Source organism: Melozone crissalis, unplaced genomic scaffold, assembly GCF_028551555.1.
Source record: "Melozone crissalis strain CALT ecotype California unplaced genomic scaffold, PUWL_Pcris_2 ptg000019l_1, whole genome shotgun sequence".
NCBI lineage: Eukaryota > Metazoa > Chordata > Aves > Passeriformes > Passerellidae > Melozone > Melozone crissalis.
The window spans coordinates 16,543,472-16,569,151 of NW_026535797.1; the positions used below are offsets into that span (position 1 = coordinate 16,543,472).

At 36.9% G+C, this 25,680-nt stretch overlaps 1 protein-coding gene across 2 annotated transcripts in view; it reads left to right on the top strand.

Annotated features, from left to right (window-relative positions):
* The window catches only part of PLCE1 (phospholipase C epsilon 1), a 136,323-nt gene that overhangs the window by 84,993 nt on the left and 25,650 nt on the right, over nucleotides 1-25,680 (top strand). For both annotated transcript variants that reach the window (XM_054277061.1, XM_054277062.1), the window contains exons 4-13: nucleotides 1,891-2,207; nucleotides 11,411-11,556; nucleotides 13,326-13,584; nucleotides 14,206-14,414; nucleotides 18,662-19,328; nucleotides 19,818-20,000; nucleotides 20,845-20,962; nucleotides 21,342-21,501; nucleotides 24,648-24,770; nucleotides 24,854-24,990. In XM_054277061.1, the coding sequence (XP_054133036.1) occupies nucleotides 1,891-2,207; nucleotides 11,411-11,556; nucleotides 13,326-13,584; nucleotides 14,206-14,414; nucleotides 18,662-19,328; nucleotides 19,818-20,000; nucleotides 20,845-20,962; nucleotides 21,342-21,501; nucleotides 24,648-24,770; nucleotides 24,854-24,990 (2,319 nt within the window). The remainder of the gene's footprint in view (nucleotides 1-1,890; nucleotides 2,208-11,410; nucleotides 11,557-13,325; nucleotides 13,585-14,205; nucleotides 14,415-18,661; nucleotides 19,329-19,817; nucleotides 20,001-20,844; nucleotides 20,963-21,341; nucleotides 21,502-24,647; nucleotides 24,771-24,853; nucleotides 24,991-25,680) is intronic.

Here is a 25,680-nt window from a genome sequence, read left to right on the forward strand (position 1 = left end):
TCAGTGAGGCATTGTGACTTCTAGGGAGCACATAGGTGTTAGTGGGTGTTTGTGTCACGCCTTCCATATCATCTTCCTGAGATAATGCAGGTTGTGACAGTGACAGTTCAGTCCATATATGTAAAGCATGTGTAAATACGTAGTGCTTCTAATATAAAATGAACATTGTATTTTGCGTTGTTTTTATTTAGGCATAAGCTTGTGTTCTGCTGCAAAGTCAAGAATAGTGCACATGAGCTTTTAGTGCTTTTTATTACAAAACCTCTCAGAATTGCTCTGTGCAGGTTGAGGCAGGAAGCAGAACTGAAGTCTCATGGAGAATTGAAGCAAAGACAACTGAAAGGGAGCCTAGAAGCTCACTGCACTCCACCTGTTGCCCAAACCAGCAGTGACATATCAGTGGTGTTCCTAACTGGCTTTTTCCCCCTCAGTCTTTGCTGCAGGTGTTTCAATGACAGAGATTTCTCAGTATATACGGATACTGTGCAGCACTTCTTCATTATCACCAAAGTTACATATGTTTCCTGCTATTTAACCAAGCTACTGCTTGTTGCAAATTAATCCCATTACTTTTTTTCTTGCTGGTGTAGACAGAAACAATTTGTTCTTTCAGAAGTTTCTTCTCTATTTGAACATTTCTCAATAGGTTCTGTTAGCCCAAAGACTTTATTTAGGGCTATTGCAATTTATCATTTGACTTTCAGTAGACTATATTAAGAAAAGCCAATTTTCTGTCTTCTTAACTTCCCTCTGATTAATAATAGTTTGCACAAAATTACTTAGAGTGGAAAACTCATGTAGCATATTTTATGTTTATTATAAGGGACTGAATTTTAATCAGTCATTATGAACTTGGTTTTTTCTTTCTTAGAGAAACAAATTGCACCCTTTATCACTTGAGAGCTTATAGATATATTAAAAACACTGGGTAAGAGATAGTTCTAGGGTGTAATCCCATTATGTGTGGAAAAAATCTCTGAAGATATTTCATGAAGCAATGCAAAAAAATAAACTCCTTTTTCTGAGAATGATGAAGAGTATGTAGTATATGGCTATGAATGTTTTTACATTTAAGTAATTATTGAAATATTTTTCAGAGAACCCATTCTAAAGTTATCTAGTACGAAGATTCACTCAGTATTTTGGAATCATTGTGTTGATGTTTCATGCTTCCCACATGATCTTAGAAAGCTTGCCTTCTTCCTTCTTAGGAAAAGTTTTATTTTTCAAGAGATATCACTGCTGGGATATTATAAAACTACCATGAATGTTTTGTATTAACGGATAAAACATGCATGCTCCCAAATATATGGATTTTCTGAGAGGAATGAAAAATATTTTGTGGCCTTGGACATTTGGTTTCACGATGCAGCAAGCTCAGATACAATTTATCTTACAGCAAGTGGATTATGAAGAAAAATACTGACCCACATGGGTTTTTAATTATCATTGTACATTATTTCTTGTGGGAATCGGGTCTCAGTGCCCCAGTCAAGCCCTCAAACTGCTTTGCACCGTGGCTGTTACATGGGGGCAAAGCAGAGGCACACTCTGCCAGATGAGCCCTTTATTTGAGGCTGTGACAAGGCCACGGGTGCTGGAAGAAGGTGTTTGGATGTTTCTGGAAGCAGGTGTGTTTTGGCAGGTGGCTTTACAATCTCCTGACTCTAGCTGCCCTCTATCTAGCCAAAACCAGATATAAAAAAAACCCATGTAAAAGAACATATTAGGTTGTTTAAATAGAAAGAAGGTACTTAGAATATAGTGTGTTGCTGAGGAAATGAATGATCAGTTTAACAAAACCAAAATACCAAGTTGTCTCGCTTTTGCACAGCACGGTCCAAGAGTTAAAGGCAAAGCCTAATGAATTTTTCCTTTGTTTTGTTTTAGAGCGCCAAGCGTGTACATCCATGGCTGGCTCCAGCGTGCTTCCCTCCAGCGTGGCCGGTATCAGCAGGGAGCTGATCGAGCTGCAGCACCTCATCCAGTTCCCAGAGGAGGTTGCCAGCATCCTGACCGAGCAGGAGCAGGAGCTCTACCGCAAAGTCTTACCCATCGACTACCTCTGCTTCCTCACCAGGGATTTGGGCAGTGCTGAGTGTCAAAGCAAGCTGCTGTCTATTAAGGCATCCATATCTGCTACTGTTCTTTCTTCTCCCAATGGAGAACATAATGCTGTAGAAGATCTTGTGACAAGGTTTAATGAGGTAAAACTTTTCAATTGCTTTTTGTAAGGGTTATTACCTGATGTGTGGGTTTGTTATTTCCTTTATCTCTCCGAGCCGAATTTAGCTGTAACAACAAATTTTTTAAATATAACTTAAGATGACCAGTTTTTTAGCTGAATAACTTACACATTAATTCAATTAAGTAGGAGCTATGTGATCAATTTGCTCAGTGATGTTGGGAAACAGTGGCCTACCTTTTTCTTGCACATTGTAAAGTAAACATGAAGAAAAAAATTACAGACTTCTAATTCTTGGTATTTATACTGACAGTATGGGGTAAAGTTTCAGTCAGTTTATTATTTTGTTTAGGTGCTGGAGTTCTATTTATTTGTTTTGGATTCTTGTAGACTAAGCATGATCTTAGGAGTCAGCACGGGAAGTATTATAAACTAGAATTTTCTGTATTTGCTGTAATATAACTACACTAGTCTGCGCTATTTATTTAATCGCTGTGTATGTCTTAAGCATTGTTATACAAAGAAATGTCACTTGGCGTGACATTTTCACAAGCCAAATGTTGAGTTCTTCAGTAAGATTTTATTTTATTTTCAGAAAGGTGGTCTTCTGATGAGTTTAATAGAAAACTGGTTAAGGATTGAGAAAATGATTAAAAAGAAATCCACCCAAAACTCCAACCCAAATAAAAAATCAAACCACCTAAATAAAAACTACTGGTTCAGCTGCAGAAACCTGGAACAGTTTGTTCTTTTTTTGGGGGGAGAGGGGGGTGAACTATGTGTGATGTTAGCAGTTTCTAGAATTGTAGAAGTGGAATAAAATGAAGATAAAGTTGACTTAATGCTTTTTTAGTTTACTATCCACTGCATTCTTATGGGGGGTGAGATGAAAATTTTTTTACTACTATGCAAGTAGAAAATTTTTTTGCTACTATGCAAGTAGTAAAAAAAAAGGCATAAAATTAAGTAAATGTAGAAGAATGTGTATTGACCCCCAGTGAACTTCCTGTGTGCTGGGCAAAAAAGAATCAGGGAGTGAATAGTTAGCATGTTTCAAAGTGTTCCTTCTTGTGTATTACTGAGATTTAGCAACTAAAATAGGGTAAATATATTGGCTTCTCTCACCTCATTCAATTATGGGAACATACATAAAAGTTGCAACAACAATATTCAGTCTTTAAACAGAGCCTAAAAATGGTTTTAATTAGCTACAGTAGCAGTACTCCGTTGGAACAGACTACAGAAGATGCTGTGGCTGGTGTGGCTGGAGAGGACTGTAGGTGCTGACCCTGCTGGGGCCCTCCCTCCTGGGGGGCTTCTCCTGGGGCTGAAGCCAGGGGAGATGAGGTGCACTGGCCAAGCTGTGCTCCAGCCTGGTGAGGCACAGTGCCAGGGCAGTGTCTTGAGGACATGTGGCCATCAGCTGCACAAATCAGACTGACCATGATTGTGTTCTGACATTGAAGGGTCCCAGGATTGAAAAGCAAGTAGGTCCTGAAGAAGTCTTGTCAGAAATGACTGAGTCTGTTCCATATCAACGGCAATTTTAGCATTAAAGTTGCCTTTTGATAAGATAGTCAGCATTATCTTTTAATCTTGGAGGTTTTTGACTTTGCAGTTTTTGTTGTCTAGTGTTCCTTGTTTGGTAATTGTGCAGGATAGTTTTTTATATCATTTGAATTAATTCCCAGATATTCAGTGCACAAATTCTTTGGTATTTAGTGCAATAGATTATTTGAAGCATAATCTGGAATGCATTTTTAAAAACATAGATGTTATGTGTTTAAATAGAGTTATTGTAAAATATTTACTGCTTGTAATAAATCACTGGTTTGCTATATGCTTTATCTTACAGTGCAGTATATCAGTTGCCATAGCCAATCACGAGCGTGAACTCTCAAACTGTCTTTGTTTATAAATGGAAAGAAAATTCTTGTACAAAGAGTCATGATTTTGTTGGCAAAACTCAGTGAGCACTTGCTGATTTTTTTGGCATTCCCTATAGAAATACTGAAGTGCATTTATAACGTCGGAGCCAAAATTACTTTTAGGATGACAGGCTTCTGATACATGATGGGGAAAAACAATTTCATGCAATTTTTCTGTTAAATAATAATTATATTACTTTGTGAATTTTTCATAAAGCAGTATATTTTTTAGTATTTTTTTCTGACAATACATATTAAGGAGGAACACTCTATAAAACTTGTGTAAAATGACAGTGAATCCTGAAGATTTTGGGCTACATGCATGCAGTATCATCAGCTATAAATAAAGCCTGTAGTCTTTAGGGTTTGATTAAAAATGCAGTTGCATAATAGTGGAGCCTTGGGCACAACACGTACTCACCGGTGAGCCACAGCTCATACTTCATTTGCTGCTAATAATGTCCAATTGATCTTAGAGTCTCGTCAGACCAAGGCTCTAGACTAAACTAAAGGCAGATATTCTTTCCTGTTACTAAATGTAATTAAAAGCTGATTCTGAATTAGTGGCTAGTGGGAGGATTAGAGTGAAATACAGTAACATCTACCTTTACAAAACTATTGGCTCTTAGACTGTGCACTCCATAATGGTAGTAATGTATTTTTCTGCTCTGATGGAGCTTTGGCTATAAGAAGTTTAGTTTTCAAGGATGTAAAACTGTAGGAAGAAACTGTTGAGGTTCTGCAGAGTTAGCAGAGCCCTGGCAGCTGGGAAGTTAGGAAAATGGTGCCTAAGTGTGTTTTAGGACCCTAACAACTGGAACATACTTTTTGCCATCTCTCCTTGTTGCCTGCTGTGCCTCTCTTCTTGATTCAGTTCTTTTCTCTGATTCTTGTATGACATGAGTTCACCCTGCTTCTTTACATGGAGTGACATGTGCTCTTTCCCCACTGTCATATGGCACAGTCTTCCTAGGATTCTGTTTCTTTTTCTGTCTCTTTACCCCTCCAGGCTCTTGTACCTTTATGACTGACTCCCAACCATTCTTCTGCCTGTTACCAGCAAAGCGACCACAGAGACACAAGCACAATGCACATGTTGTAAACATTCATGTGTATGTAAACATTTAAAATAATTTCAATCATTGCTTTATATAAACATGAAAAGACTCTCTTGTAACTTGATGTTTCTGGCTTAAGCTTCAAGTAAAACAAAGCCAATAAAGCTTTAAGCAAACTGAAACATTTAATTTTCCATGCTGACATATAGGAACAGAGCAATTGTGGGTTCTTAGATTGAAAGTTGCATCAGATTGGAAGACGGACAACTGACTGAAGTTAGTCCCAATGCTGAACTGAAAATGCAAAATCAGAAGTCAAATGCATAAGGTGATTTTTTGGAAAGATATGGTTGCCAGAAAATAAGCTAAAAAGGTTAAAAAGTTTCAAAAGTGTTAGTATAGCCCTGCTACTGGAGTGGGTTCATCACTCACTAAAGCCTTCTTAAAATCAATAAAGTTAATAAAATATGGTTACCTAGGTCACTTAGTGATGTTAGTTTTATTTTTAATGGTTAAATTTGGTAAGGTTTTTTCATTTTTCATTCAAAATACAAATTTAAACCTCACTAGCAAAACAGAGACATATCATTTTACTGAAATAATGGAATGTAAATAAATATTGCAGTCTGTCTCTTAGTTCAGCATTTTTTTGCAATGCCTAAATGGGTTTGCATAATGCTTTTTAAAAGATTGTGTTTGTACAAATATCAAACTCTTTCCAGTCCTTGTTTGGAATAGTGTTTAATCAGATTTAAAATGGTAAATGTTCTCTGTAATGTTATATAATTTCACACAAGCATGTAAAGTAAACCATCTATTAATAAGCTATGCAACTTAAAATATTCAGATATTAAAAATGCATCTGAAAATTATCTTGCATATTATACCAAGAGCCAAAAAAATTTAATAATTTAACCTCAGTGAAATCATGTAAAAAATTCCAGTTCTGTTTTATACACAGAGCTGTGTATAGATATATACACAGATATTCATCAATATGCACTGACAGGTTTGTGCACAGTTAGCAGTGCAGAGGAACTCATTTCAGGCAGCTATTAGTGCTAATGCTGCATACTGCTAGTGTTTTTTAATTACTGTTTTTAAAGGGAGAAATTGGATGATCCTGATACACTAAGAATTCTGCTTTTAAACTAAGTAATGTTTTTCCCTCTTGCCATGATTACCATCTGATATCCGATGAAGATTATCATTCATGTTCTTTAGATTTTACTCAAATGTCTTGATTTTTATCAAACAAAATTACTAAAACCAGATTGACTTGATTAAATGGGTTATAGATTGCCATGCTTATCCTTTGGATACCTTAAAAATCATCTTGTTTTGTATGCGGAGATTTTTCATACACATACTCTATTTTGTCAGCATTAAAATTTCTTTCTTTCTTGCTCCAGTTTAGGCAGTATTTAAATCAGCTACAATTTGTTATAGAAAGATATCCATGGCTAATTTATGGTAGGAGTTAAGGAAGGTATGTACTGTAATCTTATCTTGTGGTGAACCAGAAGATTTTGTTTTACTTGCTAGCAACGGTAATTGCTAAACTTCAGGCAGGCAGCTGTGTTTGGTAATTTCACCTCTGAAAGCTGCGTCTCTCAAGTATTATGAAGTTCCTGAAAATGTAATATAAATATAGAAGACATCATTTCTTCCATTTAGCATCATGCCCTGAAGTATGTAGCTTGGGAATTGCTGTACAAGTTTTACAAACTGAAGCGCTGGTGAAATGAATGTAAAACACTACAGATGATAAAACACTGCACATTGCAACTGGAAATTGTTAATAGTTTCCTCCCTCAAAGCACTGCTACATTTCCATTCTTATAAAATATAAAAAGTAAGTTAATTCCCATTTTAAAAAATCACATAATGCATTCTCTAGCAGGTATATAGAAGATAGTAAAGAATTTTTTTTTATATATATATATATATATATAAATATATATATATGTATATCTATATGAATAATCTAAATTTTGAATATTGCAAGGCTGAAATAAGAGAATGATTGAAGAAAATCCATGACAGATTTAGGGATACAGTTAGTAATTCAACATGCATTAAATGCTGTTCCTTCCTGTGTACTACATGGAGCGAGGTTCCCATAGAGTGAATGATAAACAGTCCTGTAGGTTGCACTTGTACAGTGTTTTAAGGTCATGTACCATAACTTGAGGATCAAGTTCCATCAGGAGTGTCTCTTTCATGTCCTTCATGTTTTATTAGTAAAAGCAGCTGACCCTCAGTAATAAGCTATATCCTGGCCCTGACAAATTGGTAGATGTTTGCCTGCATATAGATTTTTCTTGAAATCAGGGGTAGTCCAATAATTAGGTAATCAAAAACATAGGCTTATTTTACATTTTTAGTGACTGATATATATTTCCCATGTTTAAAAATTAATAACACTGAGTAAAAATATGCCTTTCCCAAGTGCATTAGCAATAGCTAACCTGAATTTACTTGAAGTCTTTGATCGAAGTAAGGTAAGCCAAACAAACTTCTAAAAAATAGTTAAATTAGTTATTGAATGCAGCAGATTTTGGTGCAGTTAAAATAGTAGCAATTATATAAAAAGATAATTTCAGAAAACCTGAAACTGTAAAGATCTTTTTGTACTACAAATTGTAGTACATATTGCTCAGTATAGCTTGCATTGCCAGGACATCGGGTATGGGTCCTGTGTGCTCAGATTCACATTTGAAGGAGATTCCTATATCTCTTAAACTTTGCAGAAGAGACTACTTTCTATGTATCTGAACTTTATCTGGCTCAATGTTGTTAGTGCTTCTATTACGGCACCAGAAAATATTTAAATCTTAAGCAAACATCTGTTCAATTTTACTGGTTTAGTACTTAGTATTAGTGTCCAGTAATCCGGAGTGACACTCATTTTTATCCATCTGAATGAAAAGACTGATGTTATTATCTACTTGTTTAAGTGGATTGCGTGTTAATTTATTACTTTTCTTGTGTCTTGCCATCATGTGGGTTACGGTAACAAAGCCAGGATACATTTTCTCATGCTTTTCAGACTCATCAGCAGTGCAGCGGAAATCTAATTATAGGTTTGCTGTGATGATGTCTGTTCTGAAGGGAGCTTAAAATGACTTACATAAACAGAACTATGTAAGTCAAGTGTGAAAAAAAAAAGTAAACTAAGGAAATAATGATTACTGTGTTGAAACGTAGATCATGATCTGATGTTGGAAGTACTGTCCAACACAAAAACTTAGTCCAAAAAGCTTTACTGCTCTTTCTGACAAATACTTGCAATGTATTTTGATCTCCTTGGCAAGGCTACTCCTGTGCACTCTTGGCTGGGATGTGTGTACTCAGGCACTGCCTGAGCCCTGAAGCTCTCGTGCTGATGCCATGGCAGCTTGGTACCAAGGCCGCTGATGGTGCTGCATCCTGAGGTCAGGTGTTCCTCGGCTGTGGTGCAGCTGGGGACGTGCCTCTGCAAGCCAACCAAGAGAGAAGTGCTGCAAGAGGAAGTGCTGTTCTGTATCCACTTGGCTGGAGTGTCCAGGAGTCGGAGCTTGCCAGGATGGAGCTTCCCTTTGCTCTCTTCCGCCGCTAGAAATCCTTGGATTTAGTGACAGAGAAATTGTGCCACATCAAAATACCATCTATGCTAATAGCTTGCCAAAGTAGGATTCAGAATTCAGCTTCCAGGTGAATTCCACAGCCACCAAAACATTAGTACCTATAGAGTTCTCTGCTTTTGTGTGAGGTGCATCTAGCTCAGCTGTACATGACAACATCTGAGGAAACTCACATCTGAACTCCCATTTCAATGAAAATTTGATAAGTTTGTTATTTCTTGAATAACCATCTATTCCAGGAAAAATTAAAATACCAACATTTCTAAGGCAGGCATGTTCATTATTTCTCAGGAGTGGTTTGTGTCTTAGATGCTCACTTCTGTCCCCTGATTCTGCCCAATCTGTTATATCTGCCTTTGCCTATTCTATTTTAGAATGAAAAGATTCAGATACCATTTTTTCTTGTTTAGTGAAAGATTTTTTGAAATGTTTTCTACTCCTCTGTTGTTGTCCTACAGGAGGAGTGAGCGTGAACTTCATGGTGCCTTTCATACCCTTCTTTTGCTCTTACATGTTATACAGTATCTCAAGTCGGCAAAGGCTCACCCATGCTGCCCTTTATAGTTTTTTGTTTGTGATTACAGATTGTAAAAGTTCATCATGCTGTTTATAGCGGTCTTAAACTCTCAATTAAATAGAATTTCATCAAGTGGCTGCTCTAGTTTAAAGGTTTCCTGTTAACGGAGAGTCTGAAGTCAGTTGCCTATTTAAACATTCTTTCTCAATTTTGATGCTGTTTTCTCCTGATCATTACTACTTTAGATTAAAGCACATCTGTGTAAAATTATCTGATTCTTTAAAACTTATAAAACCATATTAATCAAGTCATTACCACATTTGGTATTGCTTAGCAAACAAATATTAATTTTTTGGTGAGATTGCATGTTTAGCAGTCGCATTCCCTAACAGAGCCATTTCTGGAAAATGACAATAATCTCCAAAAATAATATGTCACTTTATTCCAGCATACAAAAACAAATCTGTGCCACAGATCTGATTGTTCTGTTTCACAGTTTCTGATTTTTTGATGGATTTGTTTTATTCTGGTTTTGCCCTCATTTGACCTCCATGCCATGCAGTTCTGTGGTGGTTTGTATTTTCCATACCTTCATGTTCTTTGGGTATGCACTTCTTAGTAGATTGAGGTTTTATATTTTAGAAGTAACTAAGTGAATACACCAAATAAAATTTCAGCTGAATTCAGAATCTCATTCTGAGCAGCTGCAGTGGTTAGTGTGCTGCCCCTGATGCACACAACCTATTGCAGCATCCCCACAGTCACTGTCCTCAGTCCTGAGTATGTCCCCAGTGAATGAATCTGCAAGAATTCAGTCCCAAAAATGCGACTTATAAATTTTTTTTTATATATAGGATATATGACTTTTCTTCTCATATGGACACTTCTCATTTATTGTTCTTGATTGATGTTGCTCTCAGACAGGTTAAATAGTAACTTAGATTTTTTGTAGTCTTTGATTTTCCTCCCTCAGGAGCAGGTGGCTTGGAACACAGAGTCTGTATAGATTTGCATAAATAGAAGCCCTGTATATTTTCAGGAGGGTTATTTTCTTGTTAGTACTAATGCATTTACATTTTATTTCACATGCTTGGTTTTTAAAATAAAAGTCTATGGCCCCTGAGGGGTGAACTAGCATTTCCTAATTTTTACAAGCCTCTCTTCACACTGGTATTATCTGTAAACACTTGAGTCCTTCAGGACCAAAGAATGGAACACAGTGTCAGTAAACAAATCACGTTTATTGCCTCCTAAGTGTTTACACAATGACAAAAATCAAGCCTCCAGGGAGTCATATTGTAAAAAGAAACAGTTGGTTTAAATTAGTTTTCCATGTGAAATATAGCTACTTTTTATGGATATTGTGGGAACATAAACTGGAAAGAAAATCTGCACACTGATAAAATGAAGGGTTGATTCTTATTTTTTTAAATACAAACAGAATCATGTACTAAGTTGATTTCTGATTCTGGCATTAATTAATTACCAAAGAGAAGTTGGTATTATGGGCACACTTTGAAAGATGGGAATTCTTTTTATTTGCTTGATTAGTGATCTTGCAAACAAATAGTGCAAAATATCTGAAATGTTCAGTGCATGTAGGAATTAGCAAAATTGTGCATTAAATGCAGCTAGTTTTGTGAAATTAACCAAAACCAAGAATTCCAATTTATCAACTTTCACTGTTCATATTGTTAACAGGGGTTATGTGGGACTGAGATCTATAAACCACGTTAATGAGAAATTACACTGCAGATCTCTCCAGCAGCTTTAGAAATCAGCACTAGCTGAAGCTGTCCATTTTCTTCGGTGGCATCAATGCAGATTCAGAATATCTTATATTAAGATGCAGTAGTTTTTTGTTTAATAAAAGTTTTTCTAGACTAATTGATGATTTAACAGTTGTCATGTAAATGTCACTGTGTAGGTTGTGTTTGCAATGCATATATGACTTGGCTATGAGCCTGTAAGTGGAATTTTGGCTGATACCCTCCCGATGGAAGAAACCAAACAAACCCATGTTATCTGTTAAGTATGCATGAGTGCTCCAAGGGTCATTGTTTTGGCTGATCACACTGTCTGTTTGCTTTTACCAGGTGAGCTCCTGGGTGACCTGGCTGATCCTGACTGCAGGTTCTATGGAGGAGAAACGAGAAGTCTTCTCATACTTAGTACATGTGGCAAAGTGCTGCTGGAATATGGGCAACTACAATGCTGTAATGGAATTCCTGGCAGGGCTAAGGTACTGGCAACTCTTTTTTGTTAAATAGCTTTTCAGTGATAGATTGCATTGCAGCTTCTGTTAAGCAGATGTCTCTGGAGAACAATGAAATTAAACAAAAATCCATGGCTAAGCCACATCATCTCATGCTGTGACTTTCTAGTAATCCCTTTTTGAAAAATGAAGCATGCTAAACCCTTTCTTTTTTTCTCAAAATGCTCTGAGAACTCCATCCGTTTTCCTGGTGCATGTTGAATATGTTGCATTGCAAAACTTTTTTTAACAGAAATTTTTAAAAATGTAAAAAGAAGGTGGGAAAGCAGTTGTGGTTTATCTAATGAGCTATAACTAATGTAACTTGTGGTTGGAGTCTCCAGAATATAAGTGCAGCGTGATCATGGTGGTGCTTTAAAAGGATCAGTCTTAAGTGTAAAAAAGAAACTACCCAAAAATGACAAAAAACCCTCAAAAGACCAAACGGCCAAATCTGTGTTTAATTCCTCTGATTTACTTACACAGACTGATGTTGGGATCTGATACTGTCATGGTCTTATGTAGAAGGACCTGCATTATCTCAAGGAGGAGAGAGTAGGGACTCAGAGACAGCTCACTGTGTGCTTTCCTCTGGAATGACAGATTCCTGTAGGGCCAGGGGAGCAGGAAGGCAGTGCCTTAGCACTGGCACTTCAGAGGGCAGCAAGTGCTTCTGAACAGGGAAGAGTTAAGATCAAGTTTCCTATCTCTTGGCTTTGACCCTCATTGTATAATATGTTTGTGTAACAAAGCTGTAAAGTGTTTGCATTGCTGTTCTTTGTGGTTCAGTAAGGACCTCATTGAGCTATTTGTTTATGGTTTTGGTAGTTAAAGCTCTTTTGGGACACTCATAGGCGTGGGGAGTATATTTCAGCAGAATTCATCCGCCATCTCTAAGCCATATAAGTTATGAGGGAAAATGCAAGGCCAATTAAGGGCTTAATTTTGTCTCCAGTGCATCTGCACAGTGCAGGAGAGAAGGGAGAGGAGGGTTAGTGCTGATGAGCAGCATTTCAGGACAGGGATGGAAAGTGGGGTTAAGGGCAGTCTACAGTGAGGTATCTTTGGATCTTTTGGTATGTGTGAGGGCAAGGGTGGGAAGAAAGGGCATGTGATTACACAGACATACAGCTCAGAAGGTAAAAGAACTCCCAGAGGTACTCATAGTCCTTGCAGCTATTTCTGTTGGAAATCAGAATTTCTTTTCAGCTACAGCTCTGTATTGATGTCTGAAAGCTTAAACATGGTCCTGACTTCCTTATTTCTGTGAAATTAAATAATTTGTGAGTAAATCAGGGAAGAAATCAATGTAAATTCTTAAAAATAAATTTAATTAAAACTCTCCAACTTTTGCTTACTTTATGGATTGTTCATAATATAGCTGAAGGAATTTGTAAGAAGCAATCTGATTTATCTTTATGCTATTTCCTCAATCTTTTCTTATTTCTTTATGAGCCCTTAGAAATTTTAGGCAATGACAAAATAAAAATGTTAGAAAGCCTACTGGTATGTTTTATGCAGCTGGACTATTATTAAAATGTGAAATACTGCTCCAGTAGATCAGACTGCTAGTTTCTCATTTTTAGTTTTGTTTGTTGATAATTCAAAAGGAGAATTTTTATAAAAATAATGGTCTTGATTTCATTCATTCATCTCTGTGCAATTATAATTTTCTCTATTATGTATATGCTGAAGGTGTTGGACTTGAAGGTAAGTTGTTGAAATTTAATAAATTTTGTGATCCCTTCTTGCAATAGGTCTAGAAAGGTTTTAAAAATGTGGCAATTTATGGACCAGTCTGATATTGAAACCATGCGAAGTCTGAAGGATGCTATGGCACAACATGAGTCATCATCTGAATACAGGAAAGTGGTCAACAGGGCACTCAATATTCCAGGCTGCAAAGTTGTTCCTTTCTGTGGTGTCTTTTTAAAAGAGCTCTGTGAAGTTTTGGATGGAGCATCAAGCCTCATCAGACTCTGTCCACGATATAACTCCCAGGATGAAACACTAGAGGTAAATAAGACAAATATTCTAGGATGTTATGTTCTTAGCCAGTGCTTTATTTTATATAATCTTACCCACAGGCATCATCAAATTAAAGTTTTCTAAACCAGACTGTTACTAGGCTAGTCAGTTACATGGACCTCAGTTTAATTCCCGTAGTTCCTTAGCAATTTAGATTTGGTTGTTTCTGCCTAGTTCAGTATCAGAGTACTGAGAAATCAGCATTAGTAATAAAGGATCTTGATTATACTTTGGATTAAGTAAGTATGTAAAGCCTGAAATGTGTTATTATTTTCTGCTAAATACTCTGCCCTTCTACTTAATTAAGTGGGAATTGGAAGTTTGGAGTTTCTTAAAAACAGAATTTAGAAGCTCAGCAGATCAAGCTTTTCCTCTATGGAAAGAAACTATTCTTATGAGTTCTATTATTGTAGTTTAAAAAGAAAAATGCCTCTGTTAGATGAAACATTAAAGACTGAGCCTTTTTTTTAGGTTTTCAGGAGTTTAACTTATCTTGGGAAGCAATTAGGATATATGCACTAAATGTTCTTAATAGTAAAAATTCCTACAGTGAGAAGTAGACACAATGTTCTGTTTGTAGCTGTACTAATCTTTTAAATATCTCTATAGTTTGTTTCAGATTACAGTGGACAAGATAATTTCCTACAACGAGTAGGCCAGGATGGTTTAAATAATCCAGAAAAAGAATCAACAACAAACAATATCTTTCAAACAATTCGGAGCTGCAATCGCAGTTTGGAGTCTGAAGAGGGTGAAGATAATGTCAGTGAAGGGAGCAGCTCAAGGAAAAACTCCTTGAAGGACAAAAACCGCTACCAGTAGGTCTCATTTTATTTACTATCACCACTTCTATATGTCATGGATTTAGTCTTTGATTTTCTTTTACCAAAGCTTGCCTTTTGAAATAAGAGCAACTTTAGCATCTTTCCTTGTATTTACCTGTTTCCAATTCAGAACTTTTCTCCCCTGCTACTCAACTGCTTGGAAACTCTCTGTATAGCTATATTTTCCCTCATGATGTAATTACTTCCTCTCATGATAAGGGTAAATCCTTTTTGTCTTACACAGAGAGCTTTAAAAATCCACAGTTACAATTACAATTTTGATCTCTAGCGACAGGAATAGCACCAGGACATATTTGTTATCAGAGCTCAGAACATTACATTCTGCGTGGTCAGGCAGTGTTCTGGCCCCTTCAAAAAAAGGTTATTTATTATCCTTCAAAAGACTTCTTCTTTTAAGGACATGTTACTTTGAGGGGTTTCAGTTTTGTCCGGGAAACATTCATGTGTGAGAACATATTTTGAATTTTCAGGTTGCTGTAGTCCTGCTATTTTGCAAAGAAGTTTACTTCATTGTGCTCTGTGTAAAAAAAGGCAGTGTTCAGTCTGATTTCACTTTGAAGACAACTCTTGAAGACTGTACTAGTCACCAGTGGGAAATACAGGAAATGTAAAACTTAGGACATCACAGGATGTTCTAGAATGTTGCTTTGCAGAGAAGTTTCATTGCAAAGCCCATGTAGACATAGGTGGGTCAGGTCAGCTTTCAACTAAGTAACTGTGTTGGACTAACTTCAAATTAAGTAACAGAACTTTACTGCTCTGAGGTAAAGCATTGTAAAATTATGTGAGAGCTTGCATAAAAACATTCTTAAGTCACTGCTTGAGTTATTTTACTGATAATGTGTGTCAGAAATATCAATATGTTCTGAACTATCCAACTTAATTCACCTACTTAAACATTCAATCTAAAAAGTGACTGCCTGAGAGGCAACTGCTATCTTCCTGTTTAAAATGCATTTATTTCATTAACATGTAATTCTAAATTTCATTTAAAAGAAATAATCATGATTTCCTGAAAGAATGGTTTCTAATAGAATTATTCACATCTGGCTTTAGTTGCTTCTGGGAAGTGGTGCACTAGATTAAGCCAAGAAAGACAGACCCACTTCTCTGCCCATGTATGCTGTCTCTTGACTTACTTCAAGTAATACTTTCAAGTACTAATACTTTCTTCCAGAAATTATTTTTTGCTAATTAATATGCCTTAAAATCAACTTGCAAATTACAGTTCAAATGGTGAATACATGAGGCATATAAACACTTCACTTGGACGAACAAAATAGAAATTAAATGGAGTTGCTTTTTTTATGTCTTTATGAAATAATTTCTTGGTAAATTACTTATGCTTTATTCATAAATGTAATATAGTGAGTTGCACTCCAAACTAAAGTAGGAATTCAGTTTTTTTAAAATCCCAGTATGAATCTGAAATGAAAATTTAAAATTTAAATGAACAAAACTTCAGATAGGTAATTAAAATTGTGTTTCCTGGTTCAGACCATTACCTACTCAGTTATGAATGTCTGTACTTCTGATGCAGTAAATACTGATTTTAACAGTAAAATACTTGTAGGAGAATAGTTCTGAAAGTACGGATTTAAACTCAAGTGTCTCACAGGCTTTGGAAATTCCTTCTTCACTTGCCATGTTGTTCCTGGGCATGCAGAGAACTGAGTGATGCACAGGAGCAAATTGCTACAGAGGCAGATGGGCCATGTTATGCTGTACTTTTATGGAGGCTGTGTTTGGTTTAATTTTATTCCTATGAACAGCTAAAGGGTTCTAAGGAAGAAATTTAGTCCTCTTTCTGGTGAGACCTGTCATATTTGGATACAGTGTTACAAAATCCAAATTATACCATAATTATGCATTATCTGATAATTGTAACATTGTGGTCATAAAGGCAGAAAAATACACTGCAAAACATGTTTCTCATTACTTTGTAATTGTAAGAAAGATTTTCAATTAGTTTTTCTTTTGATGATTTGGATTAGTATTGTGGAACATGAATGCACCAAAGCTGGTAGGTTAATTTGATTTGAAGAAAATGAAAGGCATCTAATAAAATCAGTGGGCAATGGGTATAATTACTTTCCTAGTTGCGTTAGCAAATAAGCTCTATCACTCTGTAGTCAGTGACCCAGCTAATTGCCCTGGATTTCTGTACATGCCAGATAAATATCAAACATTAATCTTTCTTAGAACTCTGTTCTGATGATTAATAAATTTTTAAAAAATAAAGGTATGCAGGAAAATGGGGAAAAAAAACACCAACCAAATTTGAAGTAGACTTTTTATGGAATTGTTAATTATTGAGTGACCTATGAAGATACTCCTTACTTTAAATCATTGCTTCATTAGCCTGATCTTATCTTCACATTTAAACTTTTCCAATTATGGTAAATAACGTATAAAATAGTGGTGGAAAACCTCAGGATTTTTTTTTCTTTTTGTATACCTTTCAATTTTCTCCTCTAACACTGCAATCTGTGTCAATGTTTTCTTTACTTTTCATTTCCTTGCCTCTCAGGGCAGCACATGTAAAGAAAGCCCCTGGTCCAGCCCAGGCTCTGTAAGTGCTCTCAGGAATTGGCAGCGGTGTCGCTTTTGGCAGCTCGTGTCAGAGGCTCCATTTCTGTGTGTGCTTGGCTTACCTGCTTCTTGTACATTCCAGTCTGCAGCCTGCAACATGTGAAACCAGCATAAGCAAAGCTCTGCCATTTCTGCCTCTCCTGTGATAGACTCCTCCAGCCATGCACAGCTACTCTCCAAATACATGTTACAGCATTTGTACAGAGACTTGTTCCTTTGTTTTGAGGGCGTAGGGGAGAAAGAGCTGCTTCAGTTGTTTGTTTCATTTTAAAATGTAATTTTATATAATACAGATAAATATTTCAATTTACATGTGTCTAGTAAGACAATTTATATCAGCTCAGTCAAAACACATGACCTTTATTTGTAGCAACATTTCTTAAAGAAACTAGGCTACACTTAAGACCAATGCAGTTATTTTGTCAGTCCCTTCACAACAAGCAATAAAACCTCTACCTGTTTGCCACTTTTTTTTTAATTTGGTGAAGAGACAGAGATCTCACCCATTAATAAATTCATAGAGGAATCATTGCTGTATAGAATGAGGGAAAAATTCAGATTAATTTGTCATCCAGGTAGAAGAGAGTTTGACGAAAAGCTGATAATCATCTGTGCTGTTTAGCACTCAGGGAGATGGTGTATGTGACTTGGAAACACGACATGAGTCATCTTTGGCTTAGTTGGTAGGTAAGGGACAGGTACTAGGAGTACTGTGGTGCTAAGAAGGGGAAGCAAAGAGGGTATTAGGACATGATATCTTGAAGGATATGTAGAAGATGGTTTTTATTTTATTGCCTGGATATCCTTAGGAAAATGTGCTTATTAGTTCTGTTGTACACAGAACAGTTTGTCCTTGTTTATGTTCACTGAAGTACCCAAAGAGCATATTGAACATTTGTGCATTTATACATGTTAGAAACTTCTGCAGGGAAGACATTTCATTTTAACTACCTCTCCTGTTAGCTCAGTATTGTTGTTCTCTATCTACTGTTCCTAATTTTGGCAAAATATATCTGAAATTTTGGCTGCTGCATACAAGTTTATGTTAATATTTTCTTTAAGTAAAATAAAATTTCCTATGGAAAGTATCTGATAAAATTATTTGTGCATTCTTATGAGGAAGATATGTATTTTAGCCAGTATTTTACTTATTTTAATCAGAATAATATACAATGTGAAAGGTCTGCACATTAAATCAGTAATAGAACAGAGATTAGAAGTCCTGTCTGAAATGCACTATATCCTGCTAACAGTTTCCACATACGGCACTTAATATTTCAGCTGAAGCAATCTTACACAGAGGATTTAGAAACTGGTATCACTTGGCCTTAAGAACCTATCAGACACTCTTTATTATTAATGCAAAGTTTGGAAAGGTCTAGGAAAGTATAATCATATTGTTTTCAGGAGTTACAAGTAATTGTAGCAGCATCTCTTAACTGATGCAAAATTGCAATAACGTAAATTATAGTACTTCAAAAACTACACAAGTTCTTGTAAGTCCCAATTATATAGTGATGATAGTATTCCCTTTATTTAAACTACAGCAGAAAAAATATTCATCAAGCATAGCATAAGTCAGCACATGTATCACTAAATATAAATCTCTCATCTTTGCTCACTTGCAGATTTCTCATTGGAGAGCTTTCAGACTCTGAAAGTGACATATTTGAGCAGTTGAAAGAATGGGACACCAGTTCAACAGAAGAGCAGCAAAAGGCTTTCTGCCATGGGATAGAACTCATTCCCTGGTACGTGTTGTCCATCAGGGCTGACGTCCATCAGTTCATGCAGCAAGGGGCGACCGTCATTCATTACGACCAGGAGACACATCTCTCAGCTCGCTGCTTCCTCCAGCTCCAGCCTGACAATAGTACTTTGACTTGGACAAAACCCACCACAGTTTGCCCTGCAAATGCTAAGGCAAAACTGAGTGTGCTGGGCAATACTGCTGAGCTTGGTAAATACCAGTTTCTTGGTAATACTGGACTGGTGGAAGGCTTTTTGGACTTGTTTTCAGCCAAGGCTGTATATATGGGACACTCAGGCATTGATATGCACACTGTGTGTGTTCAAAATAAGCTTTGCAATATGTCCCTTGAAGAAAATGGTATAACACTACTTTATGGACTTCAGACTACTGATAATAAGTTGCTGCACTTTGTTGCTCCAAAATACACTGCCAGAATGCTGTATGATGGATTGCTGGAACTGACTAAAGCTGTAAGAAAAATGAGGAGATTCCCTGATCAAAGACTACAGTGGCTACGGAAACAGTATGTCAGCCTTTACCAGGTAAAAAATGCTGTGATTCTCTATAAAAAAGTTTAAAGATATCAACAGCTGAATGTAATGCAATTAGTTTCCATCATAAGTAAGATTAGATTAAAGATTAGCACTAAATCTCCATTTTGTAACACGGATTAAGCAGCAAGATCTGATTCTCCACACAAGGTTATGTCAAACCTTGCAAGTTTCCAGTACACTGAGGTTAAATTTTTTTTCTTACAAAGCTCTTCATATATTTGGAGTTTTGAAATAAGTATTTTATTAAGGAAAAAAGCAATGACTGTAGTTTAAAAGGGCACCAAAATAATGAGTGATAATAGTTAGGGCCAAAAACATCCCCAGAGCAGCAAACAAAATAGCCCTGGGGAATTCACTCAGTAATCAGAAATTGTCTCCTCTTGATGTTTCTTTCATTGGTTCCTTAGAGATCTATATTATTGCTTTAAAAATGTGTCCTTATTCTCCTTGTTTTGTTAACACTGAGAATCTTTGTAGGAGGATGGAAGGTTTGAAGGCCCAACCTTGGCTCAGGCTGTTGAGCTGTTTGGAGGCAGACGATGGAGTGCAAGAAGCACAGGCACGGGATCTCTCACCAAAAGCACTGAGAAGCCCAATGTGCAGAGAAACAACACTCTGGGAATCAGTACAGCTAAGAAAAAGAAGAAAGTACTCATCAGGGTAGAATATTTTGTTATTCACGTGTTTTGTTTCCTCCTTGCAGTCACTGTGTAGCTGTGTTCTGAACCAGAGAAAAGAAGTTTGATGATGATGATGATTTTAAAACTGTTTATTGTCATTTCAGGTTTGAGGATTATTGTTTTCCAATAGTTTGTTCATATCTCATGCTTGCAGCGTTGTTAGGATGTGTAGGTGCCAGGGCTAACAGAATGGGACAGAATTTTCTTGCAGCCTTTTGGTGCTACCTCAGTATAAAGATAAAATACTGGTGGTGGTAAAAATCTTTACATGCAAAGTGGTGTCTGGAGGTTGGTGTAATTTTTTTTAATCCTTTATGTTTTCATGTTTCGAAACACACTACCATTGTTATTCCACATTGCATTAGCTTGCATTTTATCTTGTGTGGGTGACAGGAACGTGACCTAGTCTGGCAGTCTCCTCTTTTCCTGAACAAAACTGCTTTCAACAATAGGCAGGAGAGAGGAAAATGCAGGACTAGCACCTCTGCGCTACCCGCATTTTCTAGTGGGCAGGTAGAAGGATTCTCAAATGACAAGATCCATCCTCTTTAGGGCTCCAGTGCACCAGTGAAATAGTGTAAAACCAGCTGCAGCATTCTAGAGAGGCACAATCATTATCTTCTGTCTGGTGTCAAACTGAGGTAACACCTAATGGTCCCATGCCATGCATCTATTTAAGTTGTCTCTTCTCTACTGTTACTGGCCTCACAGGAGTCTGTTTTGTAAGGAATAGCTGATTTATCTCATTATTTTGTTACAGATTGTACTAAAATGAAATGCAAATAGTAGGTTTGGGATGTTTATTATGTTGCTCATTATTTTAGGGTGAAAGTGGAGAGGCCACTGATGATGAAATGGCAACTCGGAAGGCAAAAAGCTGTAAGGAATATCGTAATAGAAGTGGTTCAGATCCTCAGGATATTGATGAACAAGAAGAACCAGGTAAATATATTGCTTCAGTAATTAAAAATCTGTCAAGGTTTTGCTCAAAGCTTTTTTAGGCAGATATTTTTTGTAGTGTTAAAAATAAACTTATAGAGCTACTTTTGCAGTTGAAACTCCAAATCTGTGAACTCTGAAATTAATTTCTTTAGTTGTTCATGATTGTTCTTTCATTTAGTTTCAGTAGCATTCCCTTTCTATTCAGATAAAATACATTCATAATGTTGTTCAGTACATACTTTTTTAACTGTTTTGGGACAAAGCTGGAATCCTGCTAGTGTCTTACTATGTTTTATTGAATTTTCATATAGGTCGCCTGGACAAAAGCATTTTTATTGGGCCAAATGTAATTGTGATGAAAACTTTGTTTTCTCCTTAGATCAAAATATTATTATTAATGCTTCTCCATCTAACAACCTTCCATCAAGAAGAGCTCACTCTCTGACAGCATCTGGATCTCCCAACTTAGGAGCCACATCATCTTCACCAGCGAGACCAGTCTCCTCTCCTGTAATATCATCAAGCAAAAGTCAGTCTAGGTAAGGGCAAAATCCATTTGATGGAAAAAACAAAAGAAGCTACTATACTTATTTATTATCTAATGTGGGTTTGTGCCCAACTGGCAAATTCTGACAAAAACAGCACCAGAAATGTCATTAGCCTTTTTGTAGGCATCTAAAACACATTTGTAGGAGAACACAGGACATTTAAGCTGAAATGCCATGAATCTGAGGATGGCTTTGTAGCAAGTCCCTGAGCAGCATGTTTTCAGTTTCTATGTTACAGAAGCAGATTGGAATGCTGTTCCAAAGCTGCACAAATACAGAGATTAACTCTTTCTCCAGATCTTCTCCAAAACATAGTTATAGGCATTTTCTGTATAGTGAAAATCAACAGAAATGTTATAGATGTGTGAGCTGAGGTTCTGAGGTTTCTCAGCATAAATAATTTCTACCTGAGGGAGTAATAACCTGTGCTGACATTCCTGGTGATGGCTGAAGTACTGTCTTGGGAAATGGAGGAACCAATTTGGAATCTCTCACAGGTGTCTTTTTCTTGAACATTCATCCTTTTTTGTGCCACTCAGGCCGTGTAAAAGGTTGTACTGTTGCAGTATGTGCAGTATCATAGTGCACTGTTATATTCATGCTATAGATACTAATGGTGATGGTAGTTGTAATTACAGTATTAATAATAGTTCAGAGATGTGCATAATACTTTATAACATACAAGAAGACAGTCTCTGCAGAGGCTTTCCAGTGCCTTTCTGGAGAAGGATTGCTGAAATATCTTTATGAATATGAATCTTGGAGGTTCCAGGAGAGAACAGTAAACAATAGAAGGGATTACTGCTGCTGATAGAACATTTTATTTGTAGAGACATGTCTTGTACAGTGGTTTCAGTTGTGTATTTCTTGGGTATTGTATTTATACTTAAAACAGTTGGATTTGGCAGCAGGTGTGATTAGTAGAGTCGCCTGTGGACATGTGTGGTTGGGTTAATGCTGCTTTTTGAGCCTCTGCATTCCTTTTGTTTTCCACTGTCATTCACGAACTTGGATTTGTCTTGGTAATCAATTTTTTTTTTTGTTAATGGTGAGAACAGCTTTATTTTACACTGAACTGAAGAAATACTCCTTTACAATCTCTAGAAAATTGTTCTGTGTTTTGAAAATCTGCTTTTTTGCTTTTATGCCAAAATTGTTTTTGTCTCTAAATTAGATTAAAAGGTTCAATGAAGAACTCACATTCTCTGGCAAAGGACAGCTAACGTTCTTTTAAATCCTCTCAGGCCTGGGTTTCTGCATGATCTGTGTGTAGCTAAGCACTGTGAACCTCCCCCCAGTTACCACAGGTTTTCCCTGGCAGCGTTGCCTGGCACTTCCACAGCATCACTTTGCAGAGCAGTCCCAAGTTTGCTATGACCCTTCCTGACAGAACTTGCTCAGGATGTACCTTATGGCTGTTTCATCTGTCCTGAAGGAGTCTTCCTAAGAACAGATTTACATATTTGACCCATTATCTTGACCCTGTTTTAATAAGCCATTAAGAAATTTGGAGCACTGGAGAGAGTTTTATTCTGAGGACAAGTAGCTTGCAGCTGCTTTTGTCATTCCTTCAAAGCAGATGGGCGTCTGATGAATTTCCAAGTTCCTTGGAAATCTAGTGCTGCTTGTAAAGTGGAGGAAGCAGGAGGATGGTTGATAAGATCCTGGGACAGAGGACAGGATATGGAAAACTAGAGATGGTGGCTTTTTTGGGAAGAGAGAGTAAACCTCCTCACTCAGCAGTCAGTCCAGACTGCTACTAATTGCAATTTTGGTGGTTGGTGACGATGGAGTTTTCTTGGGGATTTTGGCTTTTTTATTTAAATCTTTTGTTTGTATTGTTTTCCCATTACTCTGGAAGATAATCTTTAGTGATCAGATTGGGTGAAATGGTGAGCATTTTCTTCTGCTCTTGGTCTCCCATTTGGTACTCTGCAGTTCCAATCTGTTTTCTGGAATCTAGAGGCTTTCCTCATCATGGTTTATTTTTCCTGTCTTGTAAAAATGCTGGGAATTATTTTAGCTAAAAAAGTTTTATGCAGTGTGTCAGTACTTTCCATAGTGATGGCATACAAATCCAATATTATCAACTGAAGTAGATGGTATTTTTGAATACTTTTAAATCACATTTTGTTTTCAATTGCATGCATCCATCCCATGCCAGGAGTGAACTCAGGAATCTGGTCCAGTCTATTTGTGTAGAAAGTCACCTGCTTGCAGGCATGTCCTTAGGAATACTGGACAACAAGCTGGTTCTGTTTTTGCATCACAGCTATCTGAACTATTTGTACTGAGCCTGGTGGCAAAATTCGTAGAAGAATGGATCCGTATATTTGAACATTACAGAGCAATAAAATCTGACATGTGATCTGATATTTTGAAGGAAATACTGTAACTTGTCCAGTTAATTGTGGTTCAAACTAGATAGTTCTTGATATTTGTGTTGTTGCTTAGATCCTGCCCTTTTCAGGGTGCTGTTGCTGGCAGATCCCATTCCTGTAATGTGTGTTCATTGGTGTTTAGGTCCAGGAAGGGGCTCTACATCTCGGCCCCTCATTGCAAGGTACTCCATGTAGTTCACTAAGGACTTGTTCATACTGCTCAAGTAAGGCCTAACTGTACTTACTAGTGCAAATCCTCTAGAAGCCAAAGATTTGGGGATGTGACTTTTGGAAACGTGCTGGTTCTACTTCAAAAATGTTGTTCAGCTGCACAACTTAGATTAATTATTGCAGTTACAGAACAATCTGTTTTATTATTTTGTCTTCAGTGGACCTTATACACAGCCTGCATTACAAGAATATTGGCATTGTTTTCTTTAAAGAGAAAATAAGTGCTTTCATTTGTGCCATGTACATCAAGCCTTTTTTCACATGAAAGTTTTAAATTGCATGACATACATTATTCATTCTGATAAAGTTTACAGTTGTCTTGAAGAAAAAATATAGCTGCTATAAACCAAGAATGTAGAAAACATCATTATGCATCTTAGAAGATGGTGCTTTATTTGCTTCTTCCAGATATTGCTAATAAATGCATTAAGGAGAGCACAAATATACTTAATATACTAATGCATAATATTTCAGTTAAGTAGAAGTTTAATGTAACTGAACTACAGCAGTCTTTTTGTGATTTAGCACATGGAGCAGCAGTAGCTGGCATGGCCGTGTCAAAGGAGGAATGAAGGGATTTCAGAACTTCATGGTGTCTGATAGTAACATGACTTTTGTGGAATTTGTAGAGCTCTTCAAATCTTTCAGGTAAAAGATTTTTTTTTCTGTACTAATTTCATTCATCCAAGTTTATAACAGAGCAAAAATTGAATTTTTTGTTCTTTTTGCAGTGTCCGTAGCCGCAAGGATCTGAAAGACCTTTTTGATGTTTACGCTGTGCCTTGCAATCGATCAGGCTTAGAGCCTGCTCCACTTTATACTAATTTGAAGATTGATGAAAATAGCAGTGGATTCCAGCCCGATTTAGGTTTGTTAAAGAGAAAAATGCAATTGTTAGACTACTGAGCAGCTTCAATTATTTCACTTAATAAAATGTATCTCAGTCAGTCTCCTTATCAGTTACAAGTGTAAGTAGAGGACTGCTGCCATGCCTCCACTAGTTAGTGGGCTATAAGAAAAAAATGAAGGGAAGGAAAAATATTCCAGCTTTCCGTTAGCCAGATATATTTGTAACTGGTAATAGCAGAGGATAAAACTTGTTGCTGAATGGCTGAGCCCAGGGATCTCTACAGGTTGCAGGAGTCCTGGAAGGGCTAAAACACTGAGCAAATATAGGGAGGAGAAATGAGGAGGCTGTGCCCTGTGTCCCATTTGGCTGTTTTTTCTTATCTACTTTCCTAGTGGATCTGTTTTATGTGGGATAAAGGGGAAGGAAGCCTCTGTCCCCCTTTACATTCCTCAGTTACCATAATCTAAGTCTGGGACTTTGGCCATGTAAAGAAAACAGTCTTTCTGCCAAGTAGCTTGTGGGGAGGGTGCAGAACAATTGGCATATGAGACTGGAAGAAGATAAAGTAAGGGTGTGGGGTTGCACACAGTGAAGGAAAGGCTTTGAGGCTGTTTGTGGTGATGAGATGGAGCAGGAGAGTCCCAGGTGTGTAAGAGGCCGTGGATCCATGTTAAAGGTTCCAGGATTTTGTTCAGAGTAATTGGATAC